This window comes from Abramis brama (assembly GCF_963993115.1).
Source record: "Abramis brama genome assembly, chromosome: 13".
Taxonomy (NCBI): Eukaryota; Metazoa; Chordata; class Actinopteri; order Cypriniformes; family Leuciscidae; genus Abramis; species Abramis brama.
The window spans coordinates 33,132,833-33,151,797 of record NC_139975.1 but is presented as its reverse complement, the minus strand read 5'-3'; the positions used below and the strand labels follow the sequence as shown (position 1 = coordinate 33,151,797).

At 38.6% G+C, this 18,965-nt stretch overlaps 1 protein-coding gene across 2 annotated transcripts in view; it reads right to left on the bottom strand.

The window, feature by feature from the left end:
• Positions 1 to 224: 224 nt before the first annotated feature.
• nlgn3a (neuroligin 3a) overlaps positions 225 to 18,965 on the bottom strand; it is a 216,383-nt gene continuing 197,642 nt past the window's right edge. For both annotated transcript variants that reach the window (XM_084134013.1, XM_084134014.1), the window contains one exon: positions 225 to 2,671. In XM_084134013.1, the coding sequence (XP_083990139.1) occupies positions 1,819 to 2,671 (853 nt within the window). In that variant the 3' untranslated portion in view covers positions 225 to 1,818. The remainder of the gene's footprint in view (positions 2,672 to 18,965) is intronic.

Genomic DNA, 18,965 nt, shown 5'->3' with positions numbered 1-18,965 from the left:
TTCATGGGACATCATGCATCATGTTGGCAAAATGAAGTTTTCATGGGGTCTTTAGACCTTTTTCTGTGTTGTCATACAGCAAAATGGTGACTCTGATTTTGGATTTCACCCTGACTTCCACACATAATTCTGAGCAACATAAATCAGGTTGGAAATATTAATTTAACTGTGATGGAGTAGTACAAAAATAAAAAATAAATAGTGTTTTGGAAACATTTCTTCTCCAGTTTTATGGTTTAATTTGGCACATGGCACAATCAGCATGTATACATCTGGTATACATAAATAAATATTAAATATATTTATACATAAATATACATATAGAGCTATTAAAAAGACACTTGTTGTGGCCTCATATTATGGTGTCGAGAATAGAACTAGTACAGACACTAAATGCTCTGCCCTCTGAATATGGGTGCTTTCAACCTAATAATTGATAAAATAATGGTAATTTACACTTTCAGGTCAATGGGAGCAAAATCTTCATAAAAGCCCTATACATATATGTATGTATGCCCATATTTATATATATATTTAAAGAAAGACAGTTCTACACCGTGGTTATTCAGTGTAAAGAGGCCACTGTCTCCAGTCAAGAGGAACGCTTACAAAGTCAATGGAATCATGTCAGTTAGTTCAGTTCAATCTTATGCTATTGTTTTCTCTTGCATGTAAAATAATATATTTATTTTGTAATTCTTAAGCAAAATTAGACATATGTAACTTTTTTTAAAATAACAAAAAGATCTATTTCGCAAAGACAGACGACAATAGACGCAGTTGAAAGACTACTTGTGGTGAACAAAATCAACGCAGTGGTAAATAAGCCCCCCCCCCCCACCCTCATCACACAAATATTTAACAAAAAACATGGCAAAAGGCAATCAAACACACGCGCACACTCTCACACACACACAGACTCAAATATTCCCGATCGTACCCATAATCACTCACACATGCACACCAGTCAAACAGTGCTCTGAGCGTTGTGTGTAAGTGTGCATTTCATGGGAATTTGACGCAGGAGCTGATAGATAATTTTGTTGTAAAAGATGCACTTCTTTAAACAAAAACAATTACAGTAACTTTAGAAGTCTTTATCTCCAGTGTTGTCGTGTGGAAAAGTTCCAAACAAAAGATTTTCAGTGTAACCAAGAAGAAAAAAGTAAAAACCACATGAGAGGTTATGCAACTGGAAAATGAGTTGCAGTTACCGTTTCAATCCACCGGTTTCCATATTAGTCATCTGTCTCAGGCTTCCTAAAATCCAACCACTCAAGTCAGATCACTATGTTCCACACAAACTCATCTCAGGGAAAGATCGTCAAATTAAGAAAAAAAACAAAAAAAACAGCTCTTTATAAGGCATTGAAAAGAAATTGAAAAGCAAAGCAAACAATATTATGCAGATGTCACCTTAGAGGCCACTGTTTCGAAACGTGTTTCCCACAAAAGACTGTGATGGGAAATAAAATGCACTTTCCTTTGTTTTTTTTTTTTGTTTTTTTTGTTATTTATTCAAGAAAAAAAGCGATCGCTCCATTTGCCCGTTTCTGCTTAGAAAGGCTTTTTTTTCTTTTAAAACGATGATTAGAAAAAATACTGCTTGAAACGCTCGTCCCTTTTCGAAGGAAAGAGAGCAGTTCTGTTTTGGCAGGTTTGCACAACTTGACATCTGGAAAGAACTTGTCACTGCTTTTTGTCTATTCAAATCATTTTGTTTCTGTCATCATCCTGAATCCCCTTCTCTCGCTGTGACGCTTTCATTAAAACCAATGACTTTTCCCCCATCCCTCCCTTTGCTGGATCTCCATAAAGCTATACACGCGTGGTGGAGTGGGAATGTGGCAGGCCGGTGGAGTTGAAGCCGGCTGTGAAGGTGTTGTACGGATGGAGGTTCGGCATGCCCACTAGCGAGTTGGGGATCATGGTTATGGTATTTGGCGTCATGAGTGGGATATCGTCAGGCGAGCGCCGCAGTGTTAGGGTGTAGTCGGGAAGTGAAGCGAGCCGCAGCGGGTCACCGGGAGGCCCTGCGTCGCACTCGTGGTGCGTCTGGTTCACCTGCAAAGACATGATCTCCTCTTCAGGGCCGTGGCGGTTCACGTCATTGGCGGTGGTGGCTCGTGGTGAGCTGGGTTGCGGGTGCTGTTCCTGTCGGCGCTTATCCTTACGGTAGTACAGAGCAGCAAACGCCAGAACATTGAGGAACAGCAGTGAAGCTCCTACTGCGATGGTTACGCTCAGCTCGGTGGAATAATCCCGTGGGTTCTCCACCACCAGAGGGCCTGGTTCCTCTTCCCCATTCCATTGTTCCTTCCCACTCTCGCTGTTGTACGCTGGAGACATTGGTGGCCGCTTGGTGTTGAACGGCCAGGCTTTGCCATTGGGACGTTTGGTGGACAGGGAATTCTGAGTCGTCTCGGGTGGTGGCACTTTGGTGGTGGTGGAGGTGTAGTGGAACATGTCATGAAGGTTGTACAGATGAGGGACCAGGTGCTTCCAGAATGCCACTTTGGTGGCACGGTAGTGATCACGGACTCGTGGCTTTAGGCCAATGTGCAGGTACAGCTGGTCTTGGGGATTGTATTTGGACCAAGCCACCTCTTCAAAACGATTGGCCTTAGTATGGATAAACTTGGTATCCTGAGGCACTGGTTTGTTGGGATCTCTGCAAAACAAATAAAAGATAAATTAATAAATGACACTGAGACGTTTTTAATTTAAGGCATGGTTGCTAGAATTTAAGGAATAGTTCCAAACCCATATTATTATTATTTTCATGGAATGCAAAATGATGGAATGCATGCAGTGACCATCAATGTATGAAATACTCTGAAGCTCTCAAATATTATTTCTCATTTTAAGCAGAACAGCTTCATAGACTAGCCATACAGCCCTAGTTGTATGGACCACATTACTGGTGCTTTTTGTCCTCACTAGACCTTGACAACCCCTCGTCATTACATGCTTTTACTTTAAACAACATAACTCGCTGCTTAACTACCACCAAGAAGAAAAAAGTAAAAACCACATGAGAGGTTATGCAACTGGAAAATGAGTTGCAGTTACCGTTTCAATCCACCGGTTTCCATATTAGTCATCTGTCTCAGGCTTCCTAAAATCCAACCACTCAAGTCAGATCACAATATTCCACACAAACTCATCTCAGGGAAAGATCGTCAAATTAAGAGAAAAAACCCCCCAGCTCTTTATAAGGCATTGAAAAGAAATCTCATTACATGCTTTTACTTTAAACAACATAACTCGCTGCTTAACTACCACAGTGTGATGCATCGTATAAGAAATCAACTAGCTAGTCACGACTGTTTCCCGAAACCGCATTGTTGCACCTTTGTCGTTCAACCACATTGGTTAATGATGTCACGCAGATGGTTGAGTAATAACCTCTTTTAATGAATCTGTTTGAGATTGAATTAATGCAAGTGTTTTTGCTTGTTCACATGCACACTCTTAAAAAAATGGTGCTTTAAATCTCTTGACAAACTAAAAGACATAAATTACATTTGTATGTATTTTAAATAAAAGATATAGATTGTACTGAATGTCAGCATGCTTATTTGGCTCAAGATAAGGATTCATTAAGTCCACATGCCATGCAAACAATAAAACTATGCTTCTAACCACAGGCCGAGAGCTGTCGATTTCCACGAGGGGAAATTTGCGATTTCCACGAAGTTTGTGAATATATGTCTAAAAGTGGATACTTTAACTCTAAGGCAGGGGTGGCCAATCCTGTTCCCGGAGGGCCACTATCCTCCAGGGTTTAGCTTCAATTCTTATTAAACACACCTGAAGCAGCTAATCAAGGTGTTCAGGATTACTAGAAATGTTCTAAAATCAGCAGGATATTGACCCCTCCAGGAGCAGGATTAGACACCCCTGCTTTAAGGAGACTGACTCTCTTAGAAAAAGTTGTGTTGGATAAAGGCATCTGCTTCTTAATATCATCATTATCATAGTTTCCAATCTTCAACGTTAAAGAACATCAGCATGCTTCATTCTTGTCCACCCTGCCTTTTTATATTCTCTCTTTTCAGCGAAACACTACCTTTATTCTTGGGCAGTCTAAGCACGCATAAAGACACAAAGAGGTTGTGAGATCCATTCTCAGATCAACCCCTGGAGTTTACGCCAATCAACAAAACAATTTACATCCATAGTCATTCCTCATCATAACTGCACTCCTATCGGTCTTGTTGCACCTTCTTGTTGTATAAAGATACCAGGTACTTCTTCCAAATCATCATTTTCTATTTCTCCCTCATGCGACATTACGTTACAGCTCATATCTCTAAGCACCTCTGCCTGCTGGGCTTCACGCATCCTCGGCTCATTCTGTATAAAAAAAAGAGTTGTGCCTGAGGCTTTTAAAGTGAAACAAATGAATAAATCAACAGCTGAGATGTGCTTCAGGATGCAACTTGTTTTTGATAAAACAACAGCAGTGCATCCATTTCGTTAATTGCTTTGGGAAAGCAGTGCAGATTGCATTAACAGCGAGTGTGCTGATAGAAAGTGGACCATATTAATCTAAATGTTAAAGGAGGGCTGCTGGCAAAGGCCCTGTGTGCGCGTTGTACTACCCTTTAGCCTCTGGGGGTCACTGTTTCTCCAACTGACATTGCAAGCTCAATAAGGCAAAGCAAGGTGGCATCCAGCCTCTGTGGCACTAGTGATTTATCGTCTGTTTTAACATATGCCATGTAAATAATCACACATCTACTTATCTTGTAGCTCCAGTAGTGACTATGCTGTGTTTGTAAGAGATATTCAAAGTGGTAAAACATACACTATGATATAGCCTAATGAAATACTTGCAATATTTGGTTGCAAAACAAATGATTTCATCAGAAATACACTTTTGTATGAACATCAACACAGAAATATGTTTTATGCTGCCACATGACTTAGTTTAACAACTAGGAGCTAAAAGGGTCATGCTAACCAGCCAAACCTTGACCCCTCATCTGTGATAAAATACCGCAAGATGAAGCTGTAACAATAGTGCAGACTTGATCTAATAAAGAGACAACCATGAAATAAACGGTAACAGGTATCACTGGTGTGCTCTTGAGCAAGTCATTCAATTCCATGTTGCAGGGATGGTCCCTGTCACTAATGTTCCGTAATTCACAGTGCATGACAAGCAGGGTGGGAATTATGTAATTTTAGGGGCAAGGCCATTTGGCCTCCACCTTTTTTTTTTTTTTAGGGGCACCAAGGCCATATGACAGGGCACAAAGGCCATCATACAATTCGATGGTTTTCCCATTCAGATTGATAGCATAACATCCTAATTTGGAATAAGACATGGATTATGACTTTTTTAATAAAAATTTTTTTTTTTAATGAGAGAGAGAGAGAGCGCCATTACATCCAGAAGGTATACACCCTCACACAACAATAGAAACAAAATAAATGCCAATAAAAGCATTCAGAAACACCACAAATGCCAATAAAAGCATTCAGAAACAACACAAATGCCAATAAATTAATAATTTCCTGCATTGTCGAACGCTCTTCTTCATGTGTTTCAAATATGGACTATAATGTTCAGTAGAGCGCCCTCAGGCTGCTGGTATGAATTGAAAACACAGCACATCAGTATACAGCGCTCATAATGATTACATCGACGCATTTGGCTATACATTCAATAAAATATTATTCCTGTCAATAGAAATCTGATGTAAACTGAGAATATATCAATATTTCTCCAAATCTGCACACTTTTGAGCTAAAAGCCGTGAGGGACGTTGTTTTGTGAATCGCTTTCATGACGACAGCACAGGAGTTTTTTATGAATGGGAGCGTCTGACGCTCATAATTCATATTAAAGGTATCGACTCATTTTTGCATTTCATAAAATTTCATAAGACATAACTGTCAATATAAATTTCTCAGAATACAATAGTGGTCAAATACTGAAACGTGAGTCTTATATCTTTTTAATGATGTAAGTTATAGTTTGTCAAGGTAATAACATTAAATCTTATAGTAACTTTGAACTATTAAAAACGCTTCAGTGCGCCGACGCCGTTACCTCTGGAACCTTGCATAGGGCCCTTTTCTGAAAAGGGCACTTATCTACTAGCAAATAGATTTTGATATTTTTAGGTCAAACCGTTCTTGTCTGTCAGTCATATAATGCAGGTCTATGGTCACGGTCTCAAAGAGCATCCACAGAGTCCAAATTAAAACAATTCCCCATCGTCCAAATTAAACAATTCCCCATCGTAAGTACACATTGATGGCCTAAGACACGAAACGAGCGGTTTGTGTGAGAAAATGAACAGTATTTATATCGTTTTTACCTCTTGTAACACAGCGACGTCCAAGTGATCTGAGGGCGCCCGCGCTTCCTGCTGTGTGACGTGTGCGCAGACTGGTGCATAGATAGACATATAGATTTCGCCTTGGCTACGGCAGTTCATGAACGAATGCCGTAGCCAAGGCGAAATCTAGTGTATATATCTATGCACCAGTGTCGACAACAGAGTGTCGTTCTTCTGTTGGTGCTGACGTTACATGCTTCTTGCACTGCTGTTTTGATGCGTGAGATCATCGATGTGATTATGACACTGCACCTGCGCGAATCCACAAACTAATTGAAGTTCAGAGACTACTTGGGTGGAACTTTGACAGGGCCAGGGCACACAGGCCACTGTGGCCGTACGATGATTTTTTTTTCACGGGGCATGAAGGCCAAAGTGTAGGGCAACGGCGGCCGCGGTATAATTCCCACCCTGATGACAAGTGACGACAACTCAAGAAAGATGTTGTTTAATATTGCACTAATATTGTCTGCTGGTTTTTTTGAAAACTGTTAAGCCAAGTACTACTTTTGCATTATCTGAGCAAGAGTCCTATCATAAAATACACATACAACCTATAAAAACATTCAGAAAGGATGACATTGTAATTCTGTGTGTTATTATTCAAATGTTGCAGTTCAATTCAAACACATTAATATTAAATACATTTTAAAATTTGATTGTAAAACTTCCCCGTATGTCTAGAACTACTCTGACAAAGTGGTTTGGTTACATTATCAAAATCATGTTTGAAACATTGTGCTTGCCCTCATGAAATCGAGCATCTTAATGCCGCTCCAGACTTAGGATAAACAGGACAATTGTTGTCTGCACTGCAGTATTCCTCTCTTGTGCGGTATTAAATTGTTATGTGTGCACCAATCGGCACGCCAGAGCAGCTACAACTCTTGCATTGCAGAAGAGTCTTAGATGCACAAGGCTATATTAAAATTTAGGGGTGTAATGGTACGTATTTGTCCCGAACCATCACCGTACGCACGTCACGGTTCGATGCATACAGTCAGACAAACGAATACAGTGAGTCACAGGCGATCCACACTCCAATTCAGAAGGGGGCATGCGGTAATGCAACGCTGTTTGCTAACCACCGCAGAAGAAAAAAGAGCAGAAGAAGAAGAGACGATCTACACATCAGTTCAGATGGCCCTCAAGAGCTTGCTAGTAGCCTATACGCTGAGTTTCAATAATTTGTTATGACGCACTCCACAAACTTCACAGAAAGGACACCGGGATGCCAGAAAGCGGCATCCTGTTTGTTTTCTTTATCTTACAAAAGCACAATGTTTGGTTTTTATTGTGAGTGTACACAGATAAAATAGACTCTTTACAGTTTGTACAGTCTGTATGACATAAATGACGGGAGTATTTTACGTTGTTTCCGCTCTTATAATGAGACAAAATAATTTGGCATTGTGCCGATTTGTGTCATGTAAGTCTCACTACAGTCCAGTGATGAAATATGCATGTCCTGGAAATGGGAAAACTCACTCACTCACTCTCTCCTCATGGAAAGGTGAAGTAGACTCAGATGTAGAAGGGACTTTCCGTGATTTCTTGAAAACCTTAATATTGAAGTTTGTGCATCCGCCATTGTCACCGCATGTTAATAAACTCACTCTTACGCGCAAGAAAATGACAGCGTAGTCTACGCACAACACGTTAATCTAACCAATACGTTTGAAAACAGCCGTTGCATTTTACCACGCAGCATTGGTCAATCTATCAATAAGAGTAACAAATCAACAAATCCTTATTTTTTTTATTTTAAGGAATCAGGAATCTGGGGGGGCTGCACATGTAAATCGTACCATATCGAACCTTGACCCCAAAACCACGGTACGTACCGAACCATGACTTTAGTGTATACTGTTAAACCCCTATTAAAATGATATATAGATCAGAAATAAGTCAGGGCAACGATTAATCGCATCCAAAATAAAAGTTTGTGTTTACATAATATATGTGTGTGTGCTGTGTATAATTATTTTGTTTATATAAATACACACACATGCATGTATACATTTAAGAAAAGTGTGTTATTTACATATAAAATATAAAAATGTATGTATCATATCAATTATATTTAAATATATGTACAGTATATACATATATAAATAAATATAATTTTATAAATATAAATATTTCTTAAATATTTTCATGCATATGTGTGTATTTATACAAAATAATTATACACAGTAAACACACATATATCATGTAAACACAAACTTTTATTTTGGATGTGAATTAATTGTTGCCCCGCACTAAATTCTATATAAATAAAAAAAAAATTATACGTGTCGTGTTTAACAGTCGTGTCGTGTTCAACAGACTGGAAAGCCTATGCTGTGACACCTGTGCAAAAGAGCATGTGCATCTGAGAGGGCAGAAAAACCGAGCTTTAAAGAGAAATCACACACTTTCATGTTTTTTGAGCTCCCCCTCTCCCTGGTCTGAGGTAAATGGAGATAGGTTGAATGTCAGCTCAGCAGCCGATAAATAACTGGTTTTATTAAGCTGGTAATGATCCCCAATGAATATTGGCAGCCGGAGCATGATGACTTTGTAGCTGAATATCAGTAATTAAGTTTCAAAGAAGCAGGCAGCAGAGGTAAGGTCATATTGATCTGCCACGGCGCAACATGGCAGAGAACAGGACATCAATGAGTCCGCAGCCGCGCCGCATATATGAATTCCTGCTGCGTGCGAGTCGCAGTCGCTGTACCTGGGGCATTCGCGGTTAATAGGAAACGCTCGCATCTCAATATCACCATGTATTCTCATAATTGTCAATCAACCGGTTTGCATGACGCAGCATATTTGTGCAGAGGCTGGGTTTGCAATGCCACTGACTGGTGATTTGAGGCCAGTTGTGATGTTTTGTATGTGTTCGCCGAGTCTATTGATCTGCAGCAATGACATATTTAGTGTGAGTGTTTCACATGTAAGGGTTTAGCTCGAGATATAGTGTGTTGATAGGTGAAGATTGAATAATTAGTGATGTTGGCCTTAAGAGTTAGCAGACGGCACTACTGATATTGCTCACACTTAAAGGAGTCATGAAATAGCATTTGCAGATCTTTTATGTCTCATTGGCTGTTCAGACGGCAGGAAAATTAGATTTTTTCTCAAAGCAGATATTTTCAGGCAGACTGTCAGCACTATTAATTGCAGGTGATCAAATAAGATTCCGGTGGTTTCCGTCCACTATTTTGACGTTATCATTGTGTGTCGCATTTACAGTGATGCAAAAGACTGTTTGAAATCTGATTTGAGCAGCCAGAACATCCAGACTGAGACACATCTGTAAAAATATGATTGGAATCACATTTCAAACCACCTCTAAATGTGGTTTGAATCAGACTTGATAAAATCAGATTTCATGTTTTTTTTTGTTTTTTTTTGCTATACAGACTTTCAAAAACCAATCTGGATAACATCTGGATATGCAAAAAAATCTGAATTCTGCTGGCAGTCTGAACATAGCCGCTATATTTCTGGAGGTTAGCAAATGAAGTTTGCATCAAAAAAGTTCAAATATTTGTGATCTGATCATCCTCCATAACGTGGTTGCTATTAACATCTCATACGTCTGTAAACGACTGACGCATTTGTACGACGTTCCAAAGAGCTCCGTTATCAGAACCACAGTGAAGAATGAAACCACATCCGTACCGGCTGGGCTGGATCGGCACGGAATAGAACGGTTAAGCAACGAGAACGGTTCGGCCCGACTGTGGAAAAAAGCAGCTTTCGTCTACATTAAGGTTACAGAAAAATGTCAGATGGACGTACTCAACAGCAGTATCACTCTCATGATTGATGGACAGACATGAGTTGGTGAAAGCACACCTCCTTGATTTACATACACATGTTAAGGGGCATGAGGAGGAAATCACAAAGGGAGGAATTTCAAATCCTGGCATTCATAGGGGTGGAAACAAACATTCATACTTTAAACTGGGCAGTTAGCTTTGAGGTATTACTCATAGTCAAGTCTAACCCTATTGTAGCATATTTGATTTATTTCATTTGCCAGAGTAAATATTTCACTTAAAGTTGTGAAGTAATGGAAGAAGCGACTGATCTTTTCTTACGTACATTGAGTGAAACAGATGATTTAAAAATAATAAATGGTGGGAGCTCGATCTTATCCACCCGTTGTTGGATGGAGGCATATGTGAACACGAGCTTGCAGATGATAAGAGAGAAAGCGGGATGTTTTTCCTGATAACCAATCACATTATAGCCTTGACATCATTGAATCGCTGTCAAGGTTGTACGACAGTCAATCATGCTTGTGAATATTAGAGAAAGCAATAAGAAGTGCCATATACTGAATCGTACATTCTTATAAAACCACATTTTCAGTTGAAAACTCCAAGAGTAGATAAATCCAAAATGAACAATTAGTGTAAAGCTTACTGCAGCGTTATGCTTCTCTTTGTTAACCTTGAAGGTTAACAAAGAGAAGCATATAACAAAGAGACTCTGATATAAGGCAGTGTGAGTCATTCAGTGTTTGTGAAGTCTCATTTATCCTGCAGTTATGGCTGTTTATATTTAGTACATGTTTTGGTTGTTACCGACCTCTTCCATGTTTTGCCTGTCAGTTTGGATTTGTTCGCAGTGTTATTTTAGTTTAAGTGAGATACTATTATAGTTTTTATTAACTATTTGCCCACCATTGACGGAAATTTCCGGCTTTCCGTGTTTTCACAATAATACGGTAGGGGGCACTATTACACATCTTCAGAAAGATTACAGAATCTCCTGATCAAAACACAGGCGAAGAAGAAGCAGAAACAAGCGATATCATATGTAAGCATATGCATATGTAAAATAACGTGATCATCAACATTAAACAGCATATACCTGTAAATCAAAACTGCCTAATGTTCCTGAATGAAATGTCGACGTACTGTTTTTAGGACTGTGAAGTTTTGAGGGTTGATGGACTCAGGGCCGGCCCTGACCAATTTGCTGCCCTAGGCAAGATTTTACCTGGCGCCCCATGCATCACAGCCCATTTCACCCTGTCATTGTGTTCATGATTTAGCATATATATATATATATATATATATATATATATATATATATATATATATATATATATATACACACACACACACACACACACATTACAGCAGAACTGTTTCCAACACTCATAATAAATCATCATATTAGAATGATTTCTAAAGGATCATGTGATAGAGTAATGATGCTGAAAATTCAGCTTTGCATCACAGAAATAAATGATAATTTAAAGTATAATAAATTGAAAACAAATTATTTTAAATTGTAATAATATATCACAATATTACATTTTTTTCTGTATTTTTTATCAAATAAATGCAGGCTTGATGAGCAGAAGAAACTTCTTTCAAAAACATTAAAAATAGTAATGTTTCCAAACTTTTGGCCTGTACTGTATCCCCCCAAAACTGCACAACTGTAGAGTAAAACATTAATAAAAAAGTGATAATAAAAAATGCGTCTTAAAACTGACATGATTGTTACAAAATCACAGTCTGGGGACTCAGAACTCAGAACAACTGCTAACATTAAGTTTAAGGTAAAAATAACTGCCATGAAATTATAGTATCTTACTCCTATGCAATAAATTGTTCATTCACTACATCACTTTACCTCTGTCTTTATCCTCTTCTCTTCTTTATGGCACTGTATCTATCGCAGACTATGCTCATTTATAATGTGTCATGTAAATTCGGCCTTCCGTCACAATCAGGAAACTTTCACCGTGTCTAGAACTGGCGCGAGCTGCCAGGCCCGTTTCTACGAGCTGTGTGTTAACTAAAGCAGTGCTGTCTACATTGGATGCGGCGTCGGGCACGCTACACAACAAATTACCAACAACTGATCGCGCGCGCGCTCTGTTTCTGACGCACTTCAAGCATTCGATGGGCGGGGGAAGATTGAAGAGCCGGACTTTTTTTTTTTTTTTTTTTTTGCTTTATTTGGTAGTATTTCGAATGAATGGTTTTAAAATAGTAGCCTATTATAAAAAAAAAAAAATGTAAAAAAAAAATAATAAAAAATCACTCGTTCACTCATTCTGGCGCCCCTATGGATGAGTGGCGCCCTTAGCATTTGCCTATACCGCCTATGCCGCGGGCCGGCCCTGGATGGACTCGATCTACTCCATCTGTGTTTTGATCATCGTTCTGAATCCGATCCAGATGTGGTCTTTAACAAAAATGTTTTTCTCAGCTTTTTGCTCAAAATGTCCCTTTTTTATGAAACTTACCCACATTCAAGTGTTGATACATAAATAATGCATGAAGCTAGAAAAAAAAAACAGATTGTTTTGTTTGAAAGCAGAGACACTGTTCTTTCTTTTATTATTGCATGTTCAGATATTCATACAATGAAATATTCTGGGGGCCATGAAACGTTTGTAAAAATGATAAAAATGCTGGCTGTGGCTGGCAAGTTTTTTCAAAAACGCTGGTGGGGAAAGAGTTAATATTTTGACTTTTTTTCAAAAATATATCTATATAGTTTTTAAGCTAAGCCAAGTAAAAATTATGATGTGATATGATAACATTTTTATTTTATTTTATTTCAGTTAAAAATGATTTCAATTAATTAAGTCACGATTTTCTATGGTTTTAGTTTTAGTTAAATAATAATAACCCTGAATTCTAAGCATGTTGTACGTTGTATGACTACTCTTTCGGATATCAGAATGTAACTTTGTATGTTTTTAATAAACTTCTGCTTAAGGAATATAAAACCCCAAGTCCAGTTCAGTGTCTTTGTTACGGTAACCATTTTAATATCAATAATGCATAATGAGTGTTTTCATTCCCCTGTGCCCCGATCATCCCACTAACCCACAGTCTGCGTAGTGTGTGTGCAGATGGAGGCAGTGAATTAGCTGACAGCGTTCTGTAAGGTCGCCCACTCAAATGGGTTCCTAAACCGCTCGAATGTTTCTGCGGTTCAGGCCACTTGGGCTTGCCCAGTGAAGCAGTACTTCAGCCTCTATCAGCAGCACTCATTCAGATCTCAGGCCCTGAGAGGAAACGACTCGACGAACATTGAGCTTCCGAAACTAGGCTGGACTTCCTAAACACCACATTAACACCGAAGGGAGAGGTCTGTCTGAAGATATTTCCGTCAAACAATCCATCCTTAGCAGTGCAATAGTTGCAAATTAAGTCTGGACAAAATTCTACTGTTAATGGTCATTTAATTAGTATTTTAATTAGTAGTGCTTGCTAAGGCTCATTGTTCATACTTCTAAACCCTTCAGGATTAAACTTTAGTGCTTGCGTTGTACCATTTCCCCTTTATATATGCAAATGAATGTAACCTTAAATCATGTTTTTTTTTTTTTTAGTTGTTGAGGAGAGGTGAGCTAGGGATCAGTGATCATTCTTACCATTTTTACTTGACAAACAATACATTTTGACCAAAAAAAAATTGCAGTATATCTAAAGGCCAGAATGTATAGAAGCTTGTTTCCACCACAGAATAAAAAAATACAAAAAGTAATTGCGACTTTTTATCTCAGATTTGCGGAATATAAAGTCGCAATTGCAAGTTATAAAGTCAGAATCGCGTGATATAAACGCGCATTTGTGAGAAATAAACTCGCAATTCTGACTTTTTTGCTTAGATTTGGACTTTATAACTTGCAATTGCGAGTTTATATCTCACAATTCTGAGAAAAGATGTCACAATTGCATGATATAAAGTCAGAATTGCGAGATATAAACTTGCAATTGTGTGAAAAAAAAAAACCCTTTGCAATTGTGACTTTATATCACGCAATTCTGACTATATATCATGCAATTCTGATGAATGGAAATAAATGGAAAAATGCAGAAAAAAAATATGAATAGAGAAAGGTCCTTTTTATAGAAAGGTCTTTTCACAGCAGAATAAATCTAATGAATATGACAAGGTGAGAATGAGTCCGAGTTAATTCGATGGAGCTGCATTGGTTATTCATCAGTCTAATTGGCAGCGCTTGGATGATTGTGGACAGAGACGCCAAATCCGATGGCGCATCATAAAAGCCTCTGTTTCCACTTCAGTGTCTTAGAGTACTTTGCTCAGGGTCACTTATTTAAATGAAAACACCTTCTTCAACCGAATACCATTGATTCCAACTTAAGGTAGTGTATGTACTTTTAATTTGAAAGTTTTCTATCTAGGAGTTATTTATAAGTACAGGAGGTAGTGTGCACTGATTTGTGTGGTTTTTCATCTTACGGTACATTTCAAGGTCCACACACAACTGGCTTTGCTTTTGAAAGATGCAGTTACATTTAGAGATTTTCTTATCTTTCATTGCTGTTCTCAAGGTCAGTAGATAGAATATACAACATAAAACAGCATGAGAGAGAGAGAGAGAGAGAGAGAGAGAGAGAGAGAGAGAGAGAGAGAGAGAGAGAGAGAGAGAGAGAGAGAGAGAGAGAGAATGCTTTCAAAGAGCCTTGCTGTTAAGGCTAAAAATTTCAACTGCTGTTGTTTAAAGTATTTTTCAGATACACAGTGGCTGGGTGTCGTTTAACTCCACATTACTTTCTCAATTCCTCACAGAACAAGAAAAAAAGATAATTAGTGTTATTTGATATGGCTACAATTACTTATGTTTAGGGACCCGAATAGAAAGGAATACAATTTTAGACCTAACATTTCCAGTTACTTAAATTATTACCTGCCTATCTTTGCTCTGCCAATGAAAACTGTTCCAAACAAAGTCAAAGCAGGATCAACTGTGTCTCTAAGCAAAACACAGTTATGGGTTTTCGTTTCTTAATTAATCAGAATTTTTTAATAAATCGGTTGAGTGAATGATTCAATGACTCAATTATAATCCCTTGTGAAAAAGAAGTGCACTTAATTGTATTGAATGCGTTGGGAAAATGTCAAATTAAAGTTTTATTTTAAAGTCAATTTTAAATCATTGTTTTAATAATCTCTGTCATCAAAATTTTAATTCTGTCACTGCTGCAAACTGACCACCGCACAAAATATGAAGAATATCAAAAACTTTAGGAGTCAGCTGTGCACGGCAATCCTAAACCTGTACCAATACAATAACACACATATGGCAAAATATCGTCTAATCATCGTTATTGACAAAATGATTGAGAAAATATCGACAATATTGACAATTGAGAAAATATCGACATATAATTTTTTGGTCAATATCCCACACCACTAGCAATCAACACTTTTTTAAAAAGTGTATATTAATGAATTTATTTTTAAAATTAGGCTCAAATACTGAACCATTACACACAAAAAACGTTCTTGACATGTATAAGCACCTCTACATCACTGTTAGCGAGATTTTCGGCCAGTAAACCAAAAAGAAGGCAATGCTTTTGAAGTAATATGGGTATCTGGAGGACATAGACCCCTGCACACTCTTCATTATGACTGCTATTGATCGGGTGAGTGATGGTCAACATGTGTCCTGACTGCTGTCCGGCACTGATCTCTCGCTCTCCTCTGATGGTGCTCATTACATTCGTCATGCAGCACGGCCTCTTCATCATGGGCCCCTCAAGATCCTGCGCAGCTTCATTACCTTTTCTAAAGTAAATCTGCATATCTCAGAGATATAGTCAAGTCAAGTCATCTTCATTTATATAGCGCTTTTAACAATATAGATTGTTTCAAAGCAGCTTTACAGTGATAATAGGAAATTACAGTAACAGAGATTGTTTTGGCTTTACAGCAGCTCTAGAATAAAGTTATTGTCCAGCTAAAGTTAGTTTTGACTGATTGATTCACTTTCGTTGCGAAGATCATTAGTTATTAATTTAGGGGCCGCTAACACGACACCGTTCTAACAGAAAACCCTCAACGTGCTCCGGCCCGCTCATCCGCACAAAACAGTGCCTGGTGGCTTGAGAACGCAAACCCTGCAATAGATTCCAAGTGCAAGCCTTGAAAAACTTTGGAAATATATATATATATTCAGCAGGGGTTCTCAACTCTGGCCCTCAAGGTCCACTTTCCTGCAGAGTTTAGCCCCAACTCTAATCAAACACACCTGAACAAGCCAATCAGGGTCTTCAGGATTAACAGAAAGTTGCAGGTAGCTGAGTTTAATCAGGGTTTGAGGAAAGTGGATCTCAAGGGCCCGAGCTGAGAACCCCTGTCCTACAGAATCAAGTGCTAGACTTAATTGAGAGCTCTGTGAGACTGTTACACAAACGGAACGCAATCCCTTTTAATTCCCGAGTGGACTCGCAGTAGTCTAAGAAAAGACAAAAGAAGCGGATGTGGGAAGCAATTTATCTCAAAGCCTCAGAAAGAGATTGGCCTGGCCTTTGGTGCAGGGTCAACTGATGTTCAAAAGACTGTTTTCATCTGCGTGTAGCGGTAGGGGAAACTGCTCATTAACATGCAGCATTGAAATTATTATTTTTGTTTTCACAATCACGAGGCAGATACGACAAGACAGAGTTAATGAGCATCTGCTTGCCATTCAGATGAGGTACAGGCAACAGAATTTCAATAAGACAGATGTCAATATAAATACGTCGATAAAACACGAAATGCAGGCTGTGTCAAATCATTGAGTGATTACAGTCGAGCTGGCATGTGTGCAGCTAAATCTTATTTATTAATCATGGCTTATTGATTATTGATTAGTCATGTTTTATTCTTGGGGTGGAATAGCCAATGTCTCGGCAAGGGACGGCATCATGAAAAAACATGGGCTTTTCAAACAGAAATATCTGGATCCATCCCAGCAGGCCTTCACATTTCTGAGAGTGTCTTGTGTTCTTGTTACAAGGAAGCATGCAGAAAAAAGAGGATGGTAAAAGGAAAAGCACAACAGTATTCTGCTCAGCGACGTCTGTGGCTCGGCACAGCATGGGCTGTTTGACTGGAGGCTGAATGACACAGTAGAAGAATGCCAAGGAAACAGTCCCTGTCCATCAAATGCTAACGCTACATTCTCTAAAGAAATGCAGACGACAGCATTTGAGGTCCATTTGTAGCCTGAACAAAGGGGATATGCGCAAACAATTCACTTATCAAGTGTGAAGAAGGTTCTCGGATGCTTTTGTTCTTCTGCAGGACCGATGGCCACTGGTTAACACTTGAGAAATTAATTAGGGTGCTAATTTACTGTTAAAAACCAGCTGAGAAAACGTCTCAAAAGCCTTGGAGATTTGAATTCAATTTAATGGTACTACGTTTGGAAGCATTTTACCATTATGCTTCCATTTATTTCAGCGCCTAATGATTTTTAATAATTGTTCCAAAGACAGATAAAATGTCTATGTGGACTTTTCTTCAAAAAGACTTGTTGAAATATGAAATATGTAGAGCTGCCAGACTCATGGTCTTAAACATTCTATTGGTTTCTATGAGGAACCTTTAACATCCATGGAACAATTCCTTTGTACAAAATGTTCTTTATATTGGAAACTGGTTCTTTTGACTTTTAAAATGTTCATCCAAAAGGGTTCTTTTAATAACTTTTCACTTGAAAGTTCTATGGAAACGCTATGAAAACTCCCTTTTGGAACCTATTTTTAAGAGACATGTATGCTGAAATGCTACACATTAAATTCCTGAACAAATATTATTCATAAAAATCAGGATAATACATTTTCTTTCCGGTGAAATTTGAAATGATTTCATCAAATATAAAAAGTGTGGCTGTGGACATGCAGGTTTTTTCAGGCTCTACTGAAGCTCTATTCATATTTTAAATTTGTATTTTTTTCTATTAGCTAATAGATTTGATCATGCAAATAAAGGCATCAAATAAAGAAACATGTTACTTTGTCACTTCACTTACCCTAGTCTTCTGTCAAACATTAGCCTAGAAATCTAGAGGCACCCAGGGTCGTCTAGCAACTCTCCATTGGCTTGCGAGTTGGAAAAACCAAACTCTAGTCAGGCCAATCACATCGTGTATAGAGTCGGTGGGTGGGCTTAACATAATGACGACAGAGTTGCGACGGCTCTGCGTGAATTCCTTGCTACTTGAAAACAAAGAAGAGCTGCTGATGGCGAACAGCAGTCTTTCCAATCGGCTTTGGCCGCGACTCTTTAAGACTTGGAGTTAAGCTTTTCTTTGAGAAAAGAACAAAGAACGGCACTGAAGTCATTCTTAAAAAAGTAAGATGTGTTCAGAGTTTTGCCGACCGGATACAGCCAAAAGTTTAATCTATCAACTAGCTTTATCCCGGCCCTCGGACTGAGCCCTGCCAATGGTGTGTTCCCAGACACAACATCTTGATGTGGGTCTGGCTTGTCAGGCTAGTCAAACATGCCTTTCTACCCAGATTTCACAGTTAATGGTTGTTTTTATGTTGTATTCCAACTGCAGGGGGAAAAACACTGCTTGTAAGCACCATGAAGCGGAAAGAGGAATTTAGCTTTGGGGAATGATACAACAGTTGACATTAAACAGCACAAGCTTAATGTAATGTTCACCTAGTCCACTCGAGGTTCCATATTCACGTTTGTATCCGGCGCAGGTACAAGTGTCCAATTTAGAGACATGGCAGGAAACGCTATCTAGGTCATCACATGGAGAAGCAGTAAGCACACTTCACATGCTGTAGTGCACATTTGTGGCTGTCTCCTCAGATCTAAACC